The 26821-nt window shown below is 48.1% G+C and overlaps 1 protein-coding gene across 1 annotated transcript in view; it reads right to left on the minus strand.

Annotated features, from left to right (window-relative positions):
* The window catches only part of KALRN (kalirin RhoGEF kinase), a 655634-nt gene that overhangs the window by 414508 nt on the left and 214305 nt on the right, over window positions 1-26821 (minus strand). Inside the window, exons 4-5 of the mRNA XM_036850143.1 lie at window positions 13539-13731; window positions 9640-10152 (exon numbers count right to left, since the gene is read on the minus strand). Of these exons, the coding sequence (XP_036706038.1) occupies window positions 9640-10152; window positions 13539-13731 (706 nt within the window). The remainder of the gene's footprint in view (window positions 1-9639; window positions 10153-13538; window positions 13732-26821) is intronic.

Genomic DNA, 26821 nt, shown 5'->3' on the forward strand with positions numbered 1-26821 from the left:
ATCCGGCACTTATTTAATTGGCTTGTCTTCAGCAACAGTGTTCTAAGATCTTGCCAACCTGGGCACACGCTTCTAATTTCCTTTTCCTTCTACTGGTTTCTCCAGGCACCAGGGCCCTATCTCACCTCCCTGCTCTGCTGTCACATACTGCACACTGTCTGCTCCAGTACCCTTGTTGTGGATGACCCTGTACTCTCCGCCCTTCCTCCCAGGCCCTGCAACAAAAGCCTCCCCACGCCTCTCTTCCACTCCTGATCCCATCTATCTACATGGCCCAGCTCAAGCTGGTCTCCACAAACCTACCATCTGCTGAGCACCTACTGGGCTCCCGGCATACTAGATGCTTTGTATACATTTTCTATAATCCATACGACAATCCTAAGGCATGTATTAAAATCTACATTTTACAGATAAAGAAACTGCTCAGAGAGGGTGAACTGGCCACAGATAGTTAATCAGCTAGCAAGTGCCTAAGCTGGGATTCAAACCCAAGTCTCTGTGATTGTAAAGGCAGTGATCTTTCTAGAAGCCTTGGCTAGGTCTTCTGGCCTGTGCTCTCTGTCCTCAGTGGAAAGCCTGAGCCACACAGGGAACCAGCCAAGGAAGGAAGCAGGACCAGAAAAGGGAAGCAAAGCAAGCAGTTCCGACAGAATGGATGCACCCTAGAAGTCTGGGGTAACACAGGCTGGAGGAGCTCGAGGGCGCAGAGAAGAGGGTCACAAACGGGAGAGGAAGCAGAAGAGGTGCAGCAGGGAGGACAGAAGGTGAAGAGAAGGAGGGAAAGGGGGTTCTCCAAAGTAAAATGCCTGGGAAGAAATCTTGAAAAATTTCCCTACCCAAAACAGAGATGCAGTTTGTTTTTCACTTTATAAATTGTACCTGAATGTCTTTCATTCTTCAAAAAGGGTGCTTAAGACATTTCTTCCAGGCTTCCCTGGTGGCGCAGTGGTTGAGAGTCTGCCTGCTGATGCAGGGGACACGGGTTCGAGCCCTGGTCTGGGAGGATCCCACATGCCGCGGAGCAACTGGGCCTGTGAGCCACAGCTGCTGAGCCTGCGTGTCTGGAGCCTGTGCTCCGCAACAAGAGAGGCTGTGATAGTGAGAGGCCCGCGCACCGCAATGAAGAGGGGCCCCTGCTTGCCGCAGCTGGAGAAAGCCCTCGCACAGAAACGAAGACACAACACAGCCAAAAATAAATAAATAAATAAATAAAGTAGCTATTAATTAAAAAAAAAAAAAAAAAGACATTTCTTCCACTTCCCCTACTGGGGCAGAGCTGACATGTTTTGTTTTTTCTTGGACCACCTCCCCACTCTCTCCCCCCAACACACTAGACTCCCAACCCTAATCCCTGCCCAGTAAGCAATAAAGACCTTGATATCCAACCAGGTTCTAACCACTGGAGTGGTTACTATTTCTTAGCCATCTTTTTCTTACAAGGATCGGGAATCACATCAATGCTGAACCTGATTTTCCTCACACTTGCCCACATTATTCCCCCACCCAGTGCTTGGGCTGGGTACAGGTCAGCACCTAGCAGAAGACCTGACACAGAGCAGACGCTCAATGTCTGTGGACAAAGGAATGAATCAATGAATGTTTCTCTGCCACTTCTCCCTGTGCCTCATACAACTTCTCTGATCAGGATCCTTCTTTCCTAGCTCACTTAAATTGCTGTGGACAGAATCAGGGTGACAACCTGGATTATGGAAAGCACTGTAAACATAGTGTCCGTGTTCTCGGTTCCAAAGGGTCACTATGGGGTCCATAGTGCTATGGGGTCCACACATAAGTAGAAGCCACCTATGACAATTCAGGCCCCTTCCGGCCCTCGTAAGAGACCTGGGAGGGAGCCAAGGCTGCCGTGCCCACCGTTCCTGCCACTCCTCGCTCCGCTCTGCTCTCCACACCCACTTCTCACGCAGGCCTGGCGACTGCAGCAGACACTGGGGCTCAACACGCAGCAGAGGGAAGGAAGGAGAGGGAGAAAGGATGTAAGGAGGAGAAAAACAGCTTCGGGAAAAAACACGCACACATGCAGCCTGCAGAACATTGTGACTTGGATTATTTTTGGAATCTAATGTTTCTAATGTTCAAGGGGAGGAAATGAGAAAAAGCAAGTAGAGATTCCCAGGACCGGCACGCTGGAAATAATACAGGACACTGTGTCCTCTGTTGGGCGGGACACGGACACACTTCCTCGCCCTGAGCCCAGTCAGCAGGGGGGTGGCGGGCGGTGGTTTAGGCCTCAGTAAGAGGAGGGACGCAGGAGCAAGGGGTACCGGGAGCCCTTCTCCAAAAAAAGCAGGAAATTACAAACCACTCAGTAAAGACCTTGCCCCAAAGAAGGTCGTAGATCTTGGCAGCCTCCCTCCCTACACCGAGGGCTCAGGCAAATGAATCACAGAGACTTGTCAGCACGCCCCCGAGAGGCCCAAACAGTGTTTGCCCTCTTACCACAGCATCAGTAAGGACACAGGTCAGGTGACCACTAGCCTCCACTCCACCCCAGCCCCTCTGGCCACCTCCTAGGTCGCTGGCATGCGTACCCTTTCTCCTGCAAGGCCGGGGTAAGGTAAGGCTGTGTGTGTGCGTGTGTGTGTGTGTGTGCGTGTGTGTGTGTGTTGGGGGAGGGGAAGGAGCCCCAGCCTCAGAGCAGAGGGCCCACCTTCCCACTGCCTACCTGGCTCTATCCCAGGCACACCTCCCAACCTCACCAAGTCTCAGCTTTCCCATGTAAAATGATGCTCACGTTCACGCCCTGCACAAAGCAGACGGGAGACCAAATGAGGAACCACTGACTGGGTGACTCTGGGTGGGTCTCTGCTCTGGGTCAAAGTTTTCTATGTAAAAGGAAGGGCTAGACCAGAAAATCTCTAAGGTCAGGGGTGTGAGAACACTTTAAAAACTGACATTCAAAAAATATTTCGTATTATAATGACGACAATGGCACTTCAGTTTGACAAATGACACTGCTGGCTCGAGGGGCGTGTGGGTTGGAGAGGTGACGAAGAGAAGAGGCAGTGAGCCAAGTGTGGGGCAGGGAGGAGGGCAGTGCACTCCCTCCACACGGCCCCACTGGTTCTTGTCACCCCAGGCAGAAGGAGACTTAGGGTCCTGCTTTGGGCCCTGGGGAGTGATCAGAGCTGTTTATACCTCAGAGGGAAAGGGCAGGGAACAGCAGTGGATACTCTGCCCAGTGACAGGGCATCCTGGGGATGTCCTAAATTGCTCATACGGTTAACAGGACACACACAGCAAACACAGTAAGCACGTAACAGTGCAGTGCCCTGCTGCCTACCATGATGCTCTTCACCCAGTGGGCCCCATATTCATATTTTCTCAGGGTGACTAACATGAAAGTTACATTATTTTGTTTGCACAGACCTCCAAGAATATCAAAATGCACAGACATATTTCTTGGATGGACTGTAGGAGTGCTTCTGGCCGCAAGCTTGTAAGAGAATAAGACAAATATGCTCTTTGCTATAATGCACAGCAGGAGGTGACAAGTGTCTCAGATGTAGCAGGTGATCACATCCCCCTGGGGAGAATTGCTTTCCTCTGTGGCTGCTTCAAGGACAGACACTGTTTTTCCAGAGAACTTTCCATGTGGCGGCTCCCCCAACCCTGACCCATCAGATATGATCCCAATTTGACCTGCGTGCTCCTCTCTTTTGCCTCACCCAGGGGCACCACACAATCTAGTGATCTTGAGAGACCCCATGAACCTACATCATAATTGCCAACTTCTGTCAAAACTCGATTCTTAACTTTATTCCATTAGGGATCACTGAAAATTATTTGGAGCAAGTTCATGTGTAAGGTAGCATGGATCACGCTCTGCGAGGTCTCAGCGGGGGGCGCCAGATGACTGAGGAGTAAATCAGGACTGAAACAGCACAGGGAGAAGGAAGGGAAGCCAAGGTCTAGGGAGCAGTGATGCTGGGCCAGGCAGGGGGCCAGCACCTCCACCCACATCATCCCATCTAATTCTCCTAACAACCCTGGGCAGCAGCTTGGGCTTTTTTTTTTTTTTAAGCAGGAAAAGAACTCAACAGATTATGGTTCTATTTGCTGAGAAAAGTTTCTTATTTTCCATCATCCCCCAAGGCGACAACCCTGAAGAGAGAAGAGCCAACTGTAGATATACAGGGGAGAATGAATAGCAAAAAAGGTGAAAATTCCTCTAGAATTGTTGAGCTGTAAAGGGGCTGAGACATCATGTAGTGTGGCAAGTCTCCAAGGAGGGAGAGAGGCAGGCACATTTGGCTTGGGGGGTTGGGGGTCTTTACCAAACTCCTCTGGGGACTCTGATACACCCCCTTACAAGCCTATTGTCGACCACCACCAACCCCCCACCACCATGACCACACACACACGCTGCCACCCCACCTCCCCCACTGAGACACATTTTCACAGACAGAGAGGATCGACATGAGAACAGTGCCCTGTGCAATCAGGAAAAAGTCGAAAGACACTGAGCTATCCCAAACTCTTCCTCTTTGTTTTGTTGGGAACATAATTGGGGGTCAGAGGTTGAAGATGTGCCTGCAGTCTCCCAAGTGGTAAGTGGCACCCCAGGACACATCCAAACCCCCATTCACACAGCTCCATTTCAGCATGGACACGGCACCCGTGGGTGTGAACAGACTTTCACCATGCAAGGGTGAATATGCAGGAAGACATTTAAAATTAGGTTCTCCACAAACGTATGGACACTAAGGGGTGAAAGCGGGGGATGGGGGGTGGGGGGGGTGGGGGGGTGGGATGAACTGGGAGATTGGGATTGACAGATATACACTAATATGTATAAAACGGATAACTAATATGAACCTGCGGTATAAAAAAATTTAAGAAGTAAAATTAGGTTCTCCAAAGGGAGGTTTCCCACAGGTGGCGTGGTAAGGGCAGCTATCAAGGCCAGGGTCCTCTAAGCAAATGAGAGGTTCTCATCTGGGCAGGTACCTTGGTCACGGAGGAGGTGGGCACCTAAATATCCTCCCAAGTGTGGTGATAAAGATCTTGTCTTGGATGTGTTCCACCTGAAACAAGCACAACATGCTGTATAAACTGATAATAAGCATAATTCCAATACTGGAAACCCACTGGATAGCTGTGTTCATTCTTTCACAGGGGCTTCTCTTACAGGAAGTGGGACTATACTCTCTCTTTCCAGAAGGGCTTTGGGCAAGATTAGAGGGACTCCCAGGTAAACAACAGTATAGCCTCCTTTATTCAGAAGCGAAGTAGACAAATGTTCCTCCATCAGTTAAGTCTAGTTATGCCCCAGAGCCCTTCTAAGCACTTCTCCTTCCCTACAAAGACTGGAAGATTGTGGGCCTTCCCCAGATTAGAAGGCGGATGGTGCAGCAGCTTTGGTATTTTCTGATACTTATGATTGGCATAAGCACATAGATGGGCAGCAGGAGGTCACTACGGCCGGCATCAGGATGACAAGGTTGGTTTCCTACAGTTCATGGGAGGTAAACTTTTCCATCTCAAGGTCTCTTCCAGTTCTACCATCCTAAGATGTGCCCCAGGCACCAAGGAAGGCGGAGGGAGCTAGGGAAGACCCTCCACTGAGCAGCACCCATCCTTCCCTTTTCCAAGGGGACATCTACAACGAGTCTACTTAATGATGCTTAACACCACAAACTGCCCCCTAATGGGAAAGAGGCCTCCCGTCTCTCCTGTAATGGGATGTGACTGCAGGGCAGACACCTTCATCACACAGGGTCCACTGCAGCAGTGGGGGCAACTGGCTGTGAAATGGAGCTGCAAAGAGAGCCGTAATCTGCGCCTGACTAATGAGGAGTGACTGGCCTGTGCTCTGTGAACACAGTGGAGGACAGGCCCATTAGTTACAGACCAGAGGGCCCAGGGCCCAGGCAGCGGTGCTCATCTTCCAACAAGATGCATGGTGCGTTACTTGAATCACCTCTGAATTACCCAGCCCACCCACAAATTGCTCATTAAGGCTTTCCTGTCATTCCTGAGCTGCAATATTCCCCTTCTCTGAAAACTCCCTAAGCACAGAGGCTGTGCCTAGGACAGTGAGGTGCACACAGCAGACGTAAGTAATAATAAATTGATGACTTGAAAAGGACTTGATGACAACTTGCTGCTCCAAGACAGAAACTCTGGCTCACTCATCTTTATCCAAGTGCCTTGTTTTGGGCTCATGACAGCTGCTTGGCAGAAGTTTATTAAATGAATGGGTGGCCTGCTTTATGAATTATCTGCAAAACAGCGTCCCTCCTCCCTCAATGCTTAATTGGGAGAGAGAATGGCTCCTTCCCCACCACCCCCAAGATGAGGGATGCATGCATAGGGTCATTGCAGAGGCCGGGGGAAGGTGGGGAGGGGTTGTTTCACTTCCCAAGGCCAGCTGGTAAACGGGGAGCACTGACCATTATTCAAGGCCTGGGAAAGACGCTGTCACCCACAGGGCCAGAGGGGAGGCTCTGTGCCCACCCCTTTACAAAAATAGAAGCTGGGTGATCATCAGACTCCTCCAATTGCCAAGAGCTTCCCAGATCTGGAATTAAAGGCCTCCGACAAGCCTCCCACCAGAGGGGAGGCTAAGACGTGGCTCATGCAGGAACTATTTCCTCAGGCCCTTGTTTAGATGAGGATCTGCACACACAACTCCTACCCAAGCCACCACCCTCCTCACCCCCTTTCCAAAACACCAAATAAGTCAAGGGCTGAGGCACTTAGTTCTGCACAGATATTTTAAATTAATCTTGAAGCAATTTAAAAGGACTGTTTTCCTCCCCTGCCCCTCACCCAGCACATTTCTGTGGCAGCTGGGTCAAGCCTGAGCAGCATTTTCGCCACTGACTCAATATCGAAATATTCCTGGGCTGCCCTCTTCCCATCGGCCTTTTACTCCCTCTGTTTTGTTTTAGATATTCTCTCCCCCACCCCTCCCCCTCTACACACAAGCACGCGCACACACACACACACAAACACGTGCACAAACATGCATGCACATACACATCTTTTTAAGGTATGAGCACAGATCCTAACTTACAGTCCACGCACAGAATTCAGGGATCATGGATTCGAATAGGGAAAAAATACGCCTTTATTTTTTTACTCACCTCTAACTAAAATAGAGCATCCTCTTCAATTATGAACAGAGGCAACAAACTTCATTAATGTTACCAATACTTGGGCCTCTGACATCAATAGAAACACACACATTCTCATATCGTATCAGGGTTGTTTGACCTGAAATGTCAGTTTTGGTCATCACTACTTCAAAATTATGGTAGTTATAAGACTTCAAGTCCATCTTGTTGTTTAACATGTTCCTAAAGAAGTACATATGTTGCTATACTTAAAAATTTTAATAACTGTATTTCAATAATTATTTTCCAAGCCCATATGTTATTTTGTACATTTATAAATATTATTCTGAGAAGGGGTCCATAGGCTTCACCAGACCAAAGGGGTCCAGAGCACAGAAAGGTTAAGGGCCCCTGCTGTCGTATGAGCATTAGAAGATGGGATCTGAGATTTTCCCTAGAGTCATCATGGGCCAGGGGACTCAGGGGCTAACCAGCAGCATTCAGTGGTAGCGTGAGGCAGACCCTAGGAGCAGTGGGATAGTAGGGTTATTGGATAAGAGCTTGGGTGGGCTTTGGAGACAGACAAAATACTGGCTCTGTCCAACTGGCAGTGTGATCTTGGGCAAGCCGTTTCATCTCTCTGAGCTTCCATTTCCTCCACTATGAATTAGGAATAATAATATACCATACAATTCTCACGAGCATGAATTGAGAGGATATATGTGTGGCAGCAACTACTGCTTGGCTGGCTGGCACCTGGCCGACTCTAGGTCAGCCTTCCCTACCTGGGGGCTTCTGGGGCTAAGGTATGTTATGTTGTTTTGTTTTGTTTTGGAGATGGGCACTGTCTGTGCCCTATGTTGGCTTCCCATTTCCTGAACTTGAAGAATGCAGTGAAGCGCCTCAAACTCAGACACATCTAGGCAGACCTAAGTTCCCTACCTCCTCTTCTGTCCCAGCTCACTGAAACAGGCACTCAGGCCAGGATGCAAAGCAGATCTCCTGCCCCAGAGCAGAAGAGACCTCAAGTGAAAAAGAAATGTTCCAAACCTTTCCAACATTGGTCACAGGAGCCAAAGTACCTGCCTCTGGGTTTGCAGAGCAGCTGGCTCCTGACCTGGTTGTCTCTCCTCACTTGGATATGAGATGGGGATTCTGTAGTCCAAGTGCCTGCAACCCCAAATCCAGGCCAGGCCAGGGTCAGACCCAGGCTGCCCGGCCACTGGGCAAAGAGCCCTCAGAAAGGCCAGAGGAAACCTTGCAACTCCTAAAGTTGTGCAAAAACTCCTTTACATACATGTCTCTTCCAAACTCTGGCTTAAATGTTCAAAAATTATGTTGTAGAAAGGGGCCATGCACTCTTAAAATTATACCTATTGATTTTCATGTGATTATAAATTATAAAAGATTGGAAAGCACAGAAAATTTATACAGAGAGATTAAAATCAAGCATAAGCCTTGCCCCTAGAAATCAAAACTATTAATATTGTGGTGAATTTTCTTCCAGCTATACTTATGTTAGCACGCTTACATAAACTGGGATCATAATTACATCGTTTTATATCCCGATTTCGTCACTTAAACTACCTAGAGACATTTTCAACATGGGCTCTTAAAAGACACAAAACCATTATATCAGACGCTGTCTGTAAAACTCACAGGTTACTGAGAGTCATGGTATTCCTACGAGTGGTATTGTGCATTTAAATGTGTTATTCTCAGAAAACTGGTAGGAGAGCCCCTTTCACTCTTCTTAAAGTGCATGTAACAGTAAACTCTCTTCTTTAGCTTGGAGAGCATCTAGAGGAGATACTTTTGCATTCTCAGCAAAGAGGCACTGCACAGTATTTTCCTTTTTCACTTTCTCATATCTCCCTGATAAGGGGAAAGCTTTGAAAATTCACTGCTGGAAAAATATCTTGCTTGACAAAGTGTGCAGCAGCTGAGGGAAAACCTCCAGAAAGAAGTGGTATGGCAGGAAGAGAGCCCTGGACTTCAAATGGAAGACAGCTGGATTCCTGTGTCAAGTCTGCCATTGTGGTCCCAAGATCAAAGAACACCCACCACCAGCCACCTCAAAGGACCAAAGGGCTGCGTAGACTAAATGAGACTCTGTATGCGAAAATGCTTTGTCAATAGTCAAATACACTGCAGGGCAATAACCGCTAAGTCATGTTGTTGTGGCTGGTAACAGCACTGTTACTTCTGTTGCTCAGCCGGCTTGAACTACGCACGGCACGCCCTGAGAGGGGCAGCGTCCAATGGTGCAAAAGCGTGGACTCTGCAGCCACGCTGCACCTCCTAGTTTGGCCAAGTTATTTAGCCTCTCAGTTTCTTCATCTGTAAAATGGGATGATGATAATACACCTACTTCACAGGACTCTTGACAGATTAAAATAAGTTAATTTACACAAGGTGCACAGAACAATACCTGGCACATAATAAACACTCCACAAGAGGAGCTTTAAAAAGTTGGACTAGCAGTCTCCGTCATTCTCCCTAGAAAGCTATGCATGCCCCCCACCCCAGCCCTGCTCAGGTTTGGCTGGCACCCTCCTACCTTTTCAGCATCTTGCTCGAAGAGCCGCAGCTGGAAGCACTGGTCCAGTTTGAGCTTGCGCACGTGCCACATCTGGTGCAGGTGCTGCCGGGTGGAGTGCAGCTTGTCCAGGAGGCTGGTGATCTTGGGCACCAGGCTCTGGAAGTCGGCGCTGCCTGGGATGCAGTTGCGCCCTGAGAAGCCGTCGCTGCAGCGGATGCACTGCAGCAGCCGCTGCCCCTCCCGGTCCAGCTCCTCCACGGGGGCCTTGAGCACCTTCTTCTTGAGCTGTGTGTGCTCGTCGATGAGCCGCCGCGAGCCCTCCACGTCCACGGGGAACTCCTTCCGGGCCAGCATCTCCTGCAGGTCCTCGAGGCGCGAGAGCAGGTGCACGGCGCTGTTGAAGAACTCCTCCAGGGAGAGCCGCAGCTCGATCCACTCCTCATGGTTATACTCCAGCGAGCCGTCGAACTCCTCTGTCAGCTGGGAGGGGTCCACCAGCTTTGTGAGGCCCTCCACGGACACCATGCTCGTCTGGGAGGGGCAGACACAGAGAGGGAGACTCAGGGATGCTGGGGCAAGTCAGGGGAAGACCCCGGGGCAGCCGTAGGCAGAAGAGAGAAAGTCAAGGGGAAAGGCCAAGATAAGTCCGTATAATAATGACCACAGCCTGCCTGGAAAAGGGCAAATGGGAGAGCATGCAGCCCCCTGGTCAGCTAAGATCAGCAGTTTCAAAAGACCGGCTTACTGGTTCAAAGAGCCTCTCCACCTGCTCACCATTTGCCATTAAAGGGAAGACTGCCTTTATGTTCCTACTGCCCTCATCTTCCTCCTTCCCATCCCCAAGTCTGCCACAACACGGCTTAGGACGCTAGAATCAGAAGCTGGAAGAACAGACTGAATCTAATCTTAGGGGGTCTAGTTCTCAATAGCTTTAAAACCTAGGATATCCTCATGGTTGGATTAAGCAGTGTGGGTCAGTCTTGGGCTGCAAGGGTCTCAGAGGCCATCTTCCTGCCTCTTTCCACAAGCAGATGCCCTTCTCTGATGCAGTGAACAAACAGGGCTCGGGGGACAGGGAGCCTGGGCCCTCGGCTTTCTCTGAGCCCCACAGGCTCTTGGAGAGCAGAGTGGAGAATGTTTGTCTCCAGGACACAGAGCAGCAAATGACGGCACAGGCAACCACCCCGACGTACCAGGAAAGATTGTTTCTTTCCTACAGGATTTCTTGACTCTCTCTCCTGGAGAAGGAGAGGCTACTAGAGAAATATCTGGATTCAGGGTCCAGCCCTACACTTACTAGTTGTGTGAACTGGGCAAACTAAGTTCGCAGAGCCGTTGTTTCGTCCTCTGTATAATGGAGACAGTAATGCTTTTCTCCTAGGGCTGTGCTGGAATTAAACCTGACAGTGTGTAAAGCACCGAGGGCACCAGCATGGAGCACGTGCTCAGTCCCTGTGAGGGCTCATCAGGATGGTCTGAAGGCTGCATCCTTACTGGAACCCTTAAAAGCAGTTCGTCTCCCTCTGTCTTGCTGCTCTCTGAGCATCGCCTCCTGCTCTCCCTTTTCCTTCTATCTCCTTCCAAAGGCACAGGAAGGAGCTGCCTGTGTCTCATCAGAGTCCCTTGGGGAGTTTAAAAAAACACTGATGCTCAAGCCCCACCCCTAAAAACTCTGATTCAGTTAGCCTGGACTGGAGCTTGGGCATGGGTAATTTTAAAAGCTCCTAATGTGCAACCAGTGACACAAACCTCTGCTGATCTAGATCCCTGCAATTCAAAATGCAGCCCTCAAACCAGCAACATTGGCACCACCTGGGAGCTTGCTAGAAATGCAGGATCTCAGGCCCCACCTAGACCTTCTGGGTCAGAATCTGCATTTAACAAGATCCCCAGGAGACTCTGTGCAATAAACCCTGACAAGCCCTGTGTTAGAGCCCTTTCCCCTTTGAATTTGGCTCAAAGTTTACCACTTCCAGGAAGTCTCCCGTGATTATTCACTAATTATTCATTAAGTATCTGCCACTGAACAAGCCTGGACTCTCATCTCTGTAGCACCTACCATCTCGGTCTGCACTAAGTACTACATCTGCTCTTTATAAAACACTGCTTCATAAATATTCTTCCGAGTTGGAAGCCCCCACCTCTGTCTCCTGCTCTTCTTGTTTAGGAGGCAAAGACAAGCTTGCTAAGTTTGGGGTGAAGGAGGTGCAGGGAGATGAGAAAAGCTGGGCAGCTATGCTGAAGCAAAAGTTTCAAGACTTGGAAAGATTGTTTCCAGTCGCTTCAGCTAATAAATTTATAGGCCTGTTGTCACCGCTTCTGTATAAACAAACCAAAAATACACAAAGCATTTATTTCCCTACAGGACTCCTAGCATTGGGAAGGGGTTCTGGGGGAGCATGAGAGTTAACTGTTTTTACACCAAGTCAAATTTCTCGTGTTATTTACACGGAGAACTGCCTCTCAGGTGGTCAGGTTGCTGTGTTCAAATCACAACCTGTTGGGGCCACCACCCCACACAAAGGCACTCCCGGCCCCTGGGGACAAACGTCTGGAACGAGAAGTTGCTGCTAGATTAAGGGCAGCTCTGCCTTTCCAACACACACGTACACAGGGTTCGTCCTCTTGCAGATGGGGGCCAGAGTTCCGAGAAAGGAGAACAGCTCGGATTTGGCTGGAACAAAGGTTCCTAAATCATCGATTTAATGTGTTGTCATTAAAAATTCTCAGCGGACACATATGGCCTCTAGAAAAATCAAGTTAAAAAACATGTTTTCTCTGAGTATAAAAGTAATACAAAATTGTCAAAAGAAAGTAGAAAAACATAATCCAGCCACCTCAAATAAAGCACTGTTAACCATTTTCATGTATCTCTCAGTCTTCCTCTCCATATACTATACTCTTAAAAACCAATTTCAGATTATATTGCCCATACTGTTTTATAACATCTTTTTTTTCCCTAAATTTTAAAAAAATGTATTTATTTTATTTATTTATTTTTGGCTGTGTCAGGTCTTCATTGCTGCGCGTGGGCTTTCTCTAGTTGCGGCGAGCGGGGGCTACTCTTCGTTGAGGTGCACAGCCTTCTCACTGCGGTGGCTTCTCTTGTTGCGGAGCACGGGCTCTAGGCGCACGGGCTTCAGTAGTTGTGGCACGTGGGTTCAGTAGTTGTGGCGCACGGGCTTAGTTGCTCCGCGGCATGTGGGATCTTCCCGGACCAGGGTTCGAACCTGTGTCCCCCGCATTGGCAGGTGGATTCTTAACCACTGTGCCACCAGGGAAGCCCTGTAACTTGTCTTTTGAAAAACAATATATCATGTGCATTTTTCAGTGACACTATTGTTCTAAATATGATTTTTAATGGCTTCATAGTATTTGTGTATTAATGTTGCCAAAATTAATGGATATTTAGGATATGAACTATACATATGTGCATGTATAGATATGCATACATGTAAATATTTGTGTATACATATGTGTATATTATTGCAAAAAACACTGTGATGAATATCCTTGTAGACATTTTTTGTTTATAGTTATCATTAGTTCTTCACCTTTCTGTTTTAATTTTTATATTAAAAATATTTTCCTAGAAGGAGAATTGAGAGATCAGTGGATATAAACTCTTTTTAAGGCGTTTGACCCAAATTACAAAGTTGCCCCCCAGAAACAATTGCTCTGATTTACACTCACCAGTAGTAACAGGACTGCCTAATGACTCTGTGCCCTTGGGACAATCTCATGAGCCTCTTATTCCTTCTGAGACTCTCACTGGCAAGGCCACAGCGGCCAAGGAATCCTGAATTACCAGCCCCTGACATGTTGGGGATGGTAGGAAGGTGGAGAAGTGCAGGTGAGAAATGGGTGGGTGGCAGAAGGGGAAGGAAAACGGGAGCTAAGAGAGAGGTCGGCCTCACCTCGAAGATGAATTTGGAGCTGCCAAAGTTGGTCTTCTGTTTCTGCCAGAAGTTGTCGGGTTTGATGATGAGGGCCACATGGATCTCGGCTGGAAAGGCTTCCTGCAGCGTCTTGAGGAGCGGCTTGATGAGGTCCCACTTGGAGCCCCGCATGTCGATGATGACGGTGAAGCCACGTTTGCACACGTCCTCACTGTGGGGAGGTCAGAGGTCAGGCACGGTCACTCAGGGCCGCTGAGACTTTGGAGTACACAGTCAAAAAGCATCTGGAAACCTGCATTCCTCTTTATCTGGACCAACCTTCCAACTTCACGCCAGGTCTCCTGGCTGCCTTCCAATCCAACTCAAAATGTACTGCCTCAGAAAACCTTTCGAGATTAACCCCATCTGACCAAGGGCATCTGCCTTCTCCCAGCACTTAGCAAGTAACTCAGCTTTCCCTGTAGTCAGTTGCACTTGTTGGGACGTTTACAGTTTCGGTATTCACTATTATGTTTGATTTTCTTTTAATTCTTGTCTCTCTCTCTTGCTCCTGGGATGAATCATATGTTCTCCATTTGAATACAAGCTCTCTAGAGTCAGGGATGCTGCTCCCTTAGATCTGCGATGGACAGTCCTTGGCATGAACGCTGTCCTTCCCCGGGCCCACGTCAGTGGCAGCCACTGCTATGCTTTACCACTGAACCCAACCTGGGCCAAAGAATCTTTTTCAATAAAGGGGTCTAGGCCGATTCTACCGATTGAGTAGAGATGGTACACAAGGTATTGATAACATCACTGTATTTAAGATGTATTACTTGCAGTTCAAATTGTATGTCAACTTTGAAAAACTCGGATTGCCGAGCCATGCTGATTACTCTCAGATGGCCAAGGGTGGGACTGCTTAGAACGGTGGATGTGGTCCCATTGTCTCGTGCACTTCCATTATAAGAGTCAGGGTGTAAAAAGGCACATTTCAGGAAGTTAAGACAGGGGAAACTACTCTTGAAATCAAGGCCAAATGAAGTGACAGTGACCAACTTGAAAACCAGAAACTGATCAGGCTAAGTGAATCAAGATGTTGCTACATAACTTATTAAGTAGCAAAGTTTATTTAAACACTTGGACTTTATAACTCCTAAGAATTGAAAGAAAAAAAAAAACAAAGATCAAAACAGTTATAACATCTCAATTTGGAAGAAAGTCTATGTTTTGGTAGTTAGAGGGCTTTCCTTCTATCCTTCATTTATTTAACCTGTGTATTTATTTTCTAACTCAAAATAGACTTTGGTTAATTCACATGTTTATATAAATACTGGTGTAGCATTTCCTTAGGTTGTTTGGCTTAATTTCCTATTACCCAGACTGCAGTAGCTTAAAGCCCTGTGCATGTTGCATGCCCCATAGTTGTGCACCACCGCCTACCAATCGCTTACAGCTACTGGAGGCAAGGCCACAATGGGAGGATTTAGGCTACAAAACCCTGTTTCGGGCTTCATTCTCAAATCTCAGCCAGTGATGAAAATGTCACAGACTTTTGAAGAGACCACAGCTCCTGTGATTGTGTGAATGTCTCAAGCATAAGGCAGCTTACTGGGCCTCCCAGTTACACAGGAAACTCCCCAGGTGAGGAGAGACACTCTTTCCATTTCTTCTTGTTGACATAAAGGATTAGACTCAGCAAGGGGGAAAGTTGAGCCTTTTGTTTCTCCACAAATCCTATATCCCAAAGGAAAGGAGTTACCTCTTCTCCTTCTCTGACACTTATTGAGTCAGTAAGTGGCCAGTGTCTTCCATAAATAATTCTCTCTACCTTATTGTCTAAAAGCAACGTGCCTTTTGCTTAAATTACAGAATTTCTTTCCCATTATGAGAAAATACCCGGTAATTATATTAAAGTTAGAATATTCAAAAATCTGTATAAGAGATACTAATGGTAGGGATTTATAATACTCGGGCCTATTTCCTTCCAGTCTTTTTTGTACATGCAATTTGCATACCATATAGTGTTCTACCTTTCATTATAACACAGAATTGTTTCTCATGTCTAACATTTCTTTGGAACAGTTACATTTAATGACACATAGTCCATCTAATACCTACACCACAGCTTTTTTAATCATCCTCATTATTGCTTTACAGAAGGGCACATCAGCTTATATATCTACCACCAATGCTGAGAGTACCCCCCTGCCGCCCCTTTACTGTATCCTCATCAGCACTAGTCACTGAATTTTTTAAATCTTTGCCAATTTTCCAAGAAGAATATGGCATTACATTTAAATTTGCGTTTCTTTGATTACTGGCTATAGCTTATTGGCCTATAAGAATTTCTTCTGTGACTTACCTGATCATTTCTTTTACCTATTTTTCTATTGCGATTTAATGGCTTTTCTCATTGAGCTTAGTTTCGTTTAGCCTGACTCACATTTGTTGCATACCCACTTATGCCAGGCACTGCACGGTGACTGGGGGCCTTCCCCTCCCTTAGAGATGACCGACTTCCTTGTTTACCTGCTCCTCAGGCTCCATCGCTGTTACCAGAATTGTGCTGACATGACAGAACCCTGTCCCTAACAACAAAGAGTCACTGTTGCTACCAAGAGCTGGAGCTTGACTATCCCAGCATCTAAATGTGGTCATCAGGAATAGCTTACACTCTATTAACAAATGAATTCTGACAACTAAAAGAGAAATAAGGTACTAATACTCTCTAGGAAGTTCGCACTAGCTCAGGAGATGGGGAAAGAGGCCCAGGGGCTGAATGCTGAGAGATAACCTAATTGGCATCTTTCTGTGAAAACAGCTAATCTACCAAGGTGCGTTCTGTGTTTGGTTTGAAACAAGGAACATAGCTGGAGGAGGGAAAAGAACTTTTTTATCACATACTTATTGCGCCAGGGATGGTGGTTGGGCACTTGACATACGTTATTTCATTTTATCCTCATGATGGATAAACTTGGCATGGTTAGCCCCATGTAAGAGACGATGACACTGAGGCATGGAATTTGCCTAAGGTCACATGCCTGGTAAGTACCTAGCACAGAGTCAAAACCAGGACCACTGACTCCAAAAGCCCAAGCTCAGGTCACTATATAATGTGACCCACCATGTTGCCACTACGTGTGGTGTTTTTGTGACTGGGTGTGGGGTGAAGGGTCATGATGAGGGGACGAGATTAGGGAGCTCATAGGAGATGGGGGAAATTAGGGCAAGGAATCCAAGTGGATGACCTCCACTCTGCAGTCTGCACAATCACAAAATCATAGAAGCAAAAGAGCATGGCATATTCAGAAAGTTCAAGTAATTCACTTTGGTTCAGGCACAGGGGCGAGAGGCAGAGAGTGATGAGGAACTGCTGTCTGAATGCTTCAGAGAGCCCTATTCTGGGCTTCGACCCTCCTCTTGCACACCCTCCCCCCAGGGAACGAGGACACTTGACAGAAGGAGACCATGCTGCCCCCATCCTTTTCTAGACCAAGTTCCTTGTACCTGAAACCCTAAAATTCTCAGCTCAAAGGCCTTTACCTACTTCCTTGGCCCACGTGTGCCTCTCTCCCAAGTCCAATTCCTCAAGGGTAAGGAACACCACCAGTATGAGCACCTCGGCCTGAGGGGCAGCAAAGAGCTGCTATTTGCAAGGATGTGGCTAAAACATGGATGTGTGTGCTGGGTGTCCGCGTGCACGCATGAGGACCCCCGCAGTGCGAGACAGAGCTGGGCTGTGAGAAGGTAGGCAGAGCACGAGCCGAAGGCAGAGCTCCCTGTACTGCCAAGTTCTAGCATGGAACTCAGGAGTCCAACAAATCTGAATCTGAAGCTGGCCTCCTAGGTCGCTGTGAAGACATGTTTGTCAAGGTGGTAGGGTAGAACACATTTTATCTAACAGTTCGTTAGCTTGCTGTATTAATTTTCAATACTTAGACATAGGGTATGTGGGTTTCCATTTGTACTCTTGCCCTGTCCGGGCATTGCAACGGTAGAAGCAGGGCTTCCAGAGAAGAGGCAGGAGTGGAAGCAGGCCTCAAGTCAGGACGCTTCTTGTACGATGGCAGAAGCGGTGCATTTATCCTAAGGGCAATCAGGAACCACTGAAGGGTGTCATTCAGGGATGGAACATGGGCAGGTGATTTGGGGAGACTGCCCTGCAGCTGTGCAGAGGGAGAGTAAACCAGGGTCAAGCAGACTGAGCGGGAGAACAGAAGCAGAGAAACCTCCTCCTTCGGACTAAAATGCCTCTTAAGTGAAGTCTTCCTTGGGCCACCCGATTTATAGCTGCAGCTGTCACCTAGCACTCCCTACCTCCCTTCCCTGATTTATTGGTCTCCTTAGCACTCATTACCATCTGGGTCATGTATTTTACTTATTCGTTTATTGTCCATTTTCCCTCACTGGAAAGCAACCTCGATGAGGGCAGGGCTGTTTGTACTGATTTCGCTACCCAGTGCCCACAGTGCCTGGGCCAGGCTAAGACTCAACACACTGAGGAAGGAGGAGTGGTAGTTAAGGGTATGGAATCTAGAGCCAACCCTCCTCGGTCTGAATCCCGGCTCCATCATTTACCCATCAAGAAACCTTAGGCAAGTTACTTTTAACCTCTGTGCTGTAAAATGTGAATAATAGTAACTACATTACAGGGTTACTTTAGAGGTTAAGTTTGTTAATACACATAAAGCACTTACAATGGTGCCGGGCACAGAACTGTACTACGTGAGTCTTAGCTGCTGGAGGAGACATAGTTGGTGTCCCCCCAGGGCCCCTTTATTGACCACTGTGCCCAGCTCCCCACTCCATAAGTGTTGCAGCAATCAGCTTATGCCTGAGACCATGTCAGGAGACTTACCTTTGGCTGATGGGTGCACTTTTCCAAAAGATGCCTGGGCAGTTATATCCCCGCCCCAGGGGGGCCCGTGCTTCTCTTATACAGGGGTGCCTTTCCCTCAAGGCGGGGTAACTCTGAAGTGTGACTTATGCTCCAGGGCCTTCTCACTCCCCCAGTCAGTCTCCAGCTAGACTTCATCTGAGACCACACCCTTGCTCAGTCCTGCCCCTTCCTACTCTGCTCCTCCAACTCCCTTACAAGTCTTTCCTAAAGATCATGCCCTTAATAAATCATCTGTACCTGAATCCCTGTCTCAAGAAACACAGCCACAGTCATACATACATAAATTTCATACATATATGAAATTCTGAAGGCAATTTGAAATATAGTCTGGAGATCAAAAGAGGAATCTGGGTTGTAAATTTTGACTTGGGAGTCATACTGTGCCTGGCATATAGTAGGTGTTCAATAACATTTTCTGAATGAATAAATCCATGAACTGTGGCAGTAGATATGCACAGAAGTGGGTGAGATCACCCAATGAAGACAAGTAAGATGAAAAGAACCTTCTTCTGAGTCCAGAATAGAACTGATGGGCATATCACTTTTAAGAGATGGGAGAAGACAGGAGATGAGCCTGAGGAACAAATGCAGAGAAGTTAGATAAGACCGGGAGAGGAGTGGAAAAGAAATGAGGGAGGAGAGGATTTCAGGGAGGAGCTACAGCGTCAAATGATGCAGAGAGGTAGGTCATTAGCTGAGATGAGAACTATTGCACTTAGCAGCTAAGAGGCCTTGGTCCGGTTGGTCAGGGCAGTGTCAGTGGGTGCTGGGGCAGGAACTGGTGGAGCAGGGAAGCAGTCTTCCTGGTTGGTCTCTGAGATGATGGGAGGAAGTGTCAAGATCATCAGAGGTGGCATTTGGTGCACACCCTCCCCTGGCCCTGTCTCCCTGACTCCAGAAACAACCAGGGTCCACACCCTGCTCTTTGGCTACCCCCAGCCCCCCTCTTCCCCAAGCCTCCATGCCCCCAGACCTCCCTTCCTCTCACTCAGTGTGCTCACATGGGGAGCAGTTGCAGCAAACCAATTTACACTGGAACATAACTAACAGGCAGCCTTCCTTTTCCCTTCGGGTTATTTACCTTTCCAGTGATATTTCTTAACCCAAATTAAGTTTTCACGGGCAGAATGTGCATTGTGTATGGTGAGGATGGGAGCACAGAAAGGTGAGGATTGGAGCAGCAGGCCTTCGAATCCACCTAAGGAGGGGAAAGGAGGGTGAGCGACCCTCTCCATCTCCCACGCCCCCTGATCTAGAGAGAGGAAGTCACTGCACCTTCCCCCCTGCCCCACTAGTTTCCCGACTGGGGCTTGAGACCTGGGCCCCCTTGGCCAGCTTCTCACCCTTTGTGATAAATTACGGTCCCTTCCAACTGTGAACTGTTTCATGGACTCTCAGGGGCTCCCGGGCCCAGGACATAATGTATACTGAGTGACTGGAGGATTGACCAGATAGTTCTTGTACTCAGTTCTGTACCATTTACTCTTTTGTTCATTACATGTCACTGGGGCTGTTTTCACTCAGCAAGCCCGTGCTACCTCAAAACAGCATTGGTGCCACTTTATGCCGATGCTTCTCAAACTTTACTGACTTCATCACCACCTAGGACCCTTGTTTAAAATGATGATTTCAGCAACCCCTTTCAGACATTCTGATGAAAATCAGTCTGGGATGAGGCCCAGGAGTCTCCCTAGGTGATCCAAGGACAACACCTAGACTCTCATAGGTGTGGTTTGTGAGAGTTTAATGATACACACTTTGTCTACATCAGATGAGGACCGGCATTAATAAACAGGAGGTAGCACACAACTGTGCAGTCAGAACAATGCTTGCCAGGTGGGCCAACAGCTTTGCTATACAGAAGTCTGTCAAAAATATGAGTGGGTTTCTCTCTTCATAGCCTCATGCTGTCTTGAAGGGAGTCATTTATTGCAAGCCCAGGCTTGTGGGAGTTCTGGCCTTTCAGGGCATTTCTCTGGTTCTTTTTGCAAAGACCGAGCTCCTCCTCTGTGAGCCTAGAGAGACTTTCCCTGAAGGGCCTGGTGGCTGCCCTCCCCAACATAGCCATCTGTGCTCAACCAGATGCCCGCTGGAGACCTGCCTTCCCGAGCTTCCCTCTCTACTTCTAAATCGCCATGAAATTACTATGGACTTCCCGCTTCTTATCATACTCCTGACCTGGCAGCCTCATTTAAACTTCTGGGCAAGTTCTGGGTGCCTCTCTGGGTCCCTGTGGGTCCTGCCCACATCTGATGCCCCAGACTCATCTCCTGACCCACTGGGCTGAGAACTCTGTGAGGACGGTCCCAGGTCTGGAGGGCCTCCATGGTGGACAATGAGGAACCAATGAATAGGCATGTCATCCCTGACCCTTTGCACTCCTAGCGGCGCCCCCCCATGCTAGCAGAGATCACAGTTTAGCAGCCCACCGTTAAACCCAGTCCCCCAAAGTGGTTTTATTAGATGCAGTTGTTACTGTGGTTTATAACACTTTCAAGTGCCTTTGGAGGAAGCCTTCAAGTGCCTTCATTCACATACTCACATGACCTGTCTGCTTGTTGGCCTGTGGATTTGCCTCCTCTGTCTTAGCCGCTGTTATTTCCCAGTCCTGTTTCACACATTAGAAGACTCAATGGCCTTAGCTCAGGGAGCAGGGATTAAGGTACCATTGTCTCGAGCTAAAGGTTGCTCTGGGACCTGGACAGCAGGGCAGAGTACCGGTTGGTGACAACCCCAGGCCAGGGCTTCACCCTGGGTTACAGGTCTGGCCTCAGGGACCCAAGTACCACTTCCCTGCTCCCTCAGCTCCTCCCCAGGTTCCCGGCTCAGTGAAGCTCAGATCATCTCTCTGGGATCCATCCAGGTCACATCAGTGAACCACACTGGATACTTCCCATTATCATCTGGCTAAGGGGTCAGATTCAAATGCCACCTTCTCCCTGGGGTCCTCCCTGATCTTCCCCTTGCCAAAACAAACAGCATATTATCCACGCCTCTATTAACATCGTTATTAGTCCTGATGTTGTGTTATGGCCTCTCATCCCTCTATGCCTGTGGGCTTGCCCACCTCAACCCCATCTTTGCCTAGACAACTTCTACTCACATGCCTCTTCCTCCAAGGAGTCTCTCACTGATAGACCCCTGCCCCATCCCACTCCGTCCCCACTGGGATAAGGGCTCTTCCCATGCACTGCCATAACCTTGTGCTTACTCTGCATGGCAGCTATCATGTGTGGGGGAACTACAGCCAGGCTCTGGTTGATCAATTTCTGTATCCCTTACAGGGGTTTATATGCCTTCATGATGAGAGCCTGGTTATGAAGGGGCTTCATAAATAATATGGTGTCATATAATAATATGACATAAATATAATATGGTGTCCTATAAATATGTTATCCATTAATTCATTAATTTATTCATCTAACAAATATTTATTGAGCACTTACTTTGTGGCTGGCCCAGTGCTAGGCACTAGCGGGAGAGATGGACACAAGACATTAGCCAGATAAAAAGAATAAATGCAAATTGTGATAAGTCTTAACAACTTATCAGGTGGTCAGGCCACTACGAGGAGATAACATTTAAACAAAGACCAAAACTATGAGAAGGACCTAGTTAAGGGAACGCTGTAGAAGGACTAACGCAGGCAGAGGGAACAGCCTATGCAAAGGTCCTAAGGTGGAAAAGAGCCTGTATGGGGGCTGATTCTCCATTACAGTACGGAAGTGGGGCAGTGAAGTCATAAGCAAGCAGGAGACCAGCAGCCAGACCTGGCTCTAAATCTTGAGGAGCTCAAAACCTTAAGCTGGAGAGAAATATAAAACGAGAGCCAAACTTGGAGTGGCCATTTTTTTAAGTTAAAATTGGACATAAACATATATTAATGATAAAGCTAATCTTATTGAGCACATGAGAATCTATGCCTGCTAAGCGTTTTATATGCATTATCTTATTTATTCCTCACATGAAACTCACAAGTAGCTGCTCTTATTATCCCACCCTACAGTTAAGGAAACTGAGCCCAAGAGCGGTTGAATAACTTGCTAAAGTCACCAGAAAAAGGTAAAATCATATATGAATCTAGTCTGATTCCAGTATCTGTCACGCTACCTTGCCTCAGAGAGAAACAGAATGCTTGAGCCTGAAGAAACTTTAAAGCTTACTCCTGCTAATCCTTCATTTCAGAGCCGAGGGCAGCAAATTCCAGAGGAAGGAATTTGCTCAGAGTCACACAGTTGGGTGGATGTTTTGGGCCATTTGTGTCAGACATCCAGTTGTCAATCTGCCCATTTCAGGTCTTCTATTAAGCCACAAGAACTCTGGAACTGAGACATCAAATAATCTGGTTTGGAGGCTCAGGGTATACTGTTTTGAGTGCTAAAGCTCCTTCCCCAGGAATGAGGAAATCCTGTTCACTCCAGCAGCACAGAGATGGCCTGACCCCATTTACCCCAAATCCTGTGATGCCATCTGAGATTTACCCCATACCTATGAATGTCTGGCAGATTCTCACTTGAAACAGCTGTTGAAATAAATGTAACATCGATCCATCCCGGTGGCAGGTGTGGGAGCAGCGATCGGCAATGAGCACCACGCCAGCAGACCAGGGGAGGGGGCAACGAGGGTTTCTGCTTAGTGTGTGCTGCTGGGGGCTGCTCAGTTGGTACTAGTTGCGGGGTACAGGGTGTCAGAATCCTCGTGTTGGGGGCCTGGGAAGGCCCAGCACTTGGGCAGTGATGGAGCAGAAGTAGCTTTCAAATCAGACCTATTCACTAAGTAGTCCAGGGAAGGAGACGAACTGAACACTGGGGTAGAGGGCTGGACTTGTCACTGAGGAGTGAGCGAGGGACAGCAAGGATGAGACAGATGGAGGACTTCCTGCTGCACGAGGGCAGCAGGGCCCTGCCACACACAGCTCCGGCCCCCCAGGAGCAAAGAGGCCCAGCAATGCAGGATGACCTGGGGGGATGATGAAGAAGTCTTACCACGGTGTGCAGACAGTTCACCACAAGCAAACAGAAACCAGAAAACTGCAGAAGGAAGAGTAGCCCCAAGAAGTCACCCACTTCGCACTTTCCCTAGAACTGCGCTGTACCCATGTCTCCCTGAAAACATTTTATGAGCTGAATTCTCCATTCAGAATTTGAGGAACAAAAAATGTCCTTGGAGTTCTGAGGAGAAAATGATGCCCTGACCCATTTGTGCCTGAGTTCTCATGCCATTCTCAGGCCATGGGGAGTCCATGGCTGTAGGGTCCAGATTTTGTTTCAATACTTTGTCCATCACACTGATCTGTGTTAACCTGTTTTCTGCTCCTTCGTGCTATTCTTTTTTTTTTAACATCTTTATTGGAGTATAATTGCTTTACAATGGTGTGTTAGTTTCTGCTGTATAACAAAGCGAATCAGCTATACATATACATATATCCCCATATCCCCTCCCTCTTGCGTCTCCCTCCTACCCTCCCTATCCCACCCCTCTAGGTAGTCACAAAGCACTGAGCTGATCTCCCTGTGCACGCGGCTGCTTCCCACTAGCTATCTATTTAACATTTGGGAGTGTATATATGTCCATGCCACTCTCTTACGTCGTCCCAGCTTACCCTTCCCCCTCCCTGTGTCCTCAAGTCTATTCTCTACTTCTTCGTCTTAGCAGCTCTCTGCTGATTGCCCCAAACTGTACCACACCCACTTTCTCAAACAACAAGAAATCAGCAGGAGGTAAAGTGTTAAGCCACATTAGCACCTGCTTTAAGCTTTCTACTTGTATAATCAGAAGCAGTAAAAACAAGCTGGAGGAGGCAGTGCCTTATAGAGAAATGAGCCACTCGAGGGAATGTTGTGTGGTGAGTGAGTGAGAGTTCAGTCACGCAGACAGTCCTCAAACTCATCCTGCACAACGTGGAGGCTCCTGTTTGGCTGGATGTGGAACGGAGAAGCGGGGGGTTCAGACGGGTGGGAGGGCTCCCGTGCCTGTCCCGTACCTCTTGGCAGGCTCACACATGACTGTCCACCATCAGCTGGCTTTCGGTCATGAGGCCATTCAGCTACCATAAAACCCTCTTCAGAAGCCATGTTAATCCATCCAGAGGCTTTCGTATGTTTCGTGTCTTGTTTTTTGTTTTGTTTTGTTTTACTGGAAGACACTCTCTGTCTACTTTTCCAGGTCATGATTATTCCAAACAATTTGTGTCTTTTCTACTCATTTAACAACACATCTTTTGCCTCTGTACCTCTGACCTGTGATACCGGGGCTGGGGGGCAAAGGTCAAAGCTGATCCTTTATCCTAGATTGAAGCCTCAATCCCTTCTCTGTAAAGTGGGGAGACTCTGACTAATTGGTCTGGGGTTCAGGCTCAGCATTGTTTAAAATTTCCCTGGTGATGTGAACATAAAGCCATGGTTAGGTGCCACTACAGTAAAGGTTCTGGAGATTTCCTTGCCCATTTCCAGGTCTAGGATCTCCCCCTTGCCTGTTCCCCACCCTCGACTTTACCAGAAGCAAACCCAACTCTTGCCCAGTCAGCGTGCCAGGGAGACCGCACAATGGAGTCCAAGTTAGGAAGGTTTACATTTCCCACCGCTTTAAAGTCTGCTGCCTAATTCCACCCAAATGAAGCTGTTTAAACAAACAAATTAAAAAACTTTGATTGCAATTGTGCCAGGGGCAAGGATGTGGCTGATTCTCTTTTGTATCACTGGACAGAGTGTGGTAAAGACTCAGGCCTCAAGATTATTCCTGAATCCCAGGTGTGGCCGTAAAGCGACAGGTCCGTGGCCTAAAAAACACAGCAGGACTTCTGCACCCAATACTGACTTGGGCTCAATGTCATCTTTAAACAAAACACTTTCTAAAAATCAAGAACCAAAAAAGCTCTGAAGGAACAAAGATTTGCCATCCTGCAGATAGTCAAAGGAGCATGCCACAGCCTGAAGGGAGCTCCCAAAGAGAGTTCCAGAAATGGGCTGGCTGATGCAGCACCAAGGTAAAAGGATGCAGCCTTCCAAAGGAAGGTTCCCATCAGGGCCAGCCTGGTCAGCTGCATATAAACCCTGGCGTGTGTTAATCCACCAGGTTATTACCTTACAGTCTCACAGATTCTGAAATACAGCTCCCGTTCACCAAAGGAAGAGACCTGCTTTCTAAGCCAGACTGGCCTGGGGCAGGGCACTTGGAAGGAGCTACTCTCAGCTAGGAGAAAAGGAGCTTGGAAACTCGGGAGAAGGACCAGAACCATTGCTCCTAGAAGTCTGGGGTTGGCTGGCCAGAGAGGGCAGGTGGCAGAGGGTTCAGGGGGCTGAGATGGAAACTGACATATCCATTTCCCAACCTCAGCCTCCTGTCCTATTTCCCACCCTCCTTCACAGAGCTGTCCGTCCCTTCCTTCTAGGGCATTCAGAACATGAAACAGAAATGAAACGGAAACCAAAGCAGCGAGGGAAAGAAAGAATGAACGGAAACCAAAAACCACAACCTCTCCACACAGCCTTTCCCCTGCCCTCCCCACACCAACCCCAGGGCCATGTTCCTCTGGCCTTCACCATCTGCCCCTTCTTTACCATAGTCAGGCCAGGTGAAAAACCAGTCATCTTTTTAACTGTAAAAAAATGTCATTATAATCACTGCTCATACATCTGTGAGTAGTAGACCAAAGACTGAATCCACATTCCAAAGACTGTAACCTGTCTAACCACAGTGTCTCAGTTACCCCAGCTATAGAACACAGGGAGTTTTTCCAAAGCCGGGAGGCAGAGAAGAGAGAAGAGAGCTGACCCAGGAGAGGCTGCCACAGTGTGCCGTGTACCAGGGACACCTTGCTCGCTGCAATCCCTGTTGCCATCACCACTCTTTCTCCTCCTCTCGCTGCATCCCCACCTCTCATCACCCTCTCACAGGGATTCCCCCTTCTCAGCTGGGCTCCGGTTTCCTAGCAGGGCAGGTGGAATCCTCATTAATAAACCGCACACTTCCTCCAGGAAACAATCTTTGGTCAAAACTGCCTGCGCACACCGCCTCTCCTCCTCCTCCCTAAGTAACAGTCACGTTCTTGAGAGCCTGCTGCTATTTGCCTACACACACAGACACATGCCCTAATAAACCACCAACGCAGACACCGTCAGCTGCCCTCACAGGCACCCTCGGGGCCAGGCCCGCTGGGCTTTGCCAATACAGGAGCTCCGCTTTGCGCAGAGCAGGTGATCTCACCCAGGAGCCAGCCTTCCTGCCTTCTGACACCAGTGAGGGTCCCTGTGATTTCCATGGTGGAAAACCCTGTGAAGGCTCAGGCACGGATGCAAACCTGAGAGCAGCAAGGGAGGTCGAGGAGAGCCAACGGAGAAACCCAAGGGAGGGGGACATGTTTGGAATTTAAACGAAACGTGAAGGGCTCCAACGGGCCTTTGCCCACACCCACAGCTAG

This window comes from Balaenoptera musculus, chromosome 4 (genome assembly GCF_009873245.2).
Source record: "Balaenoptera musculus isolate JJ_BM4_2016_0621 chromosome 4, mBalMus1.pri.v3, whole genome shotgun sequence".
NCBI lineage: Eukaryota > Metazoa > Chordata > Mammalia > Artiodactyla > Balaenopteridae > Balaenoptera > Balaenoptera musculus.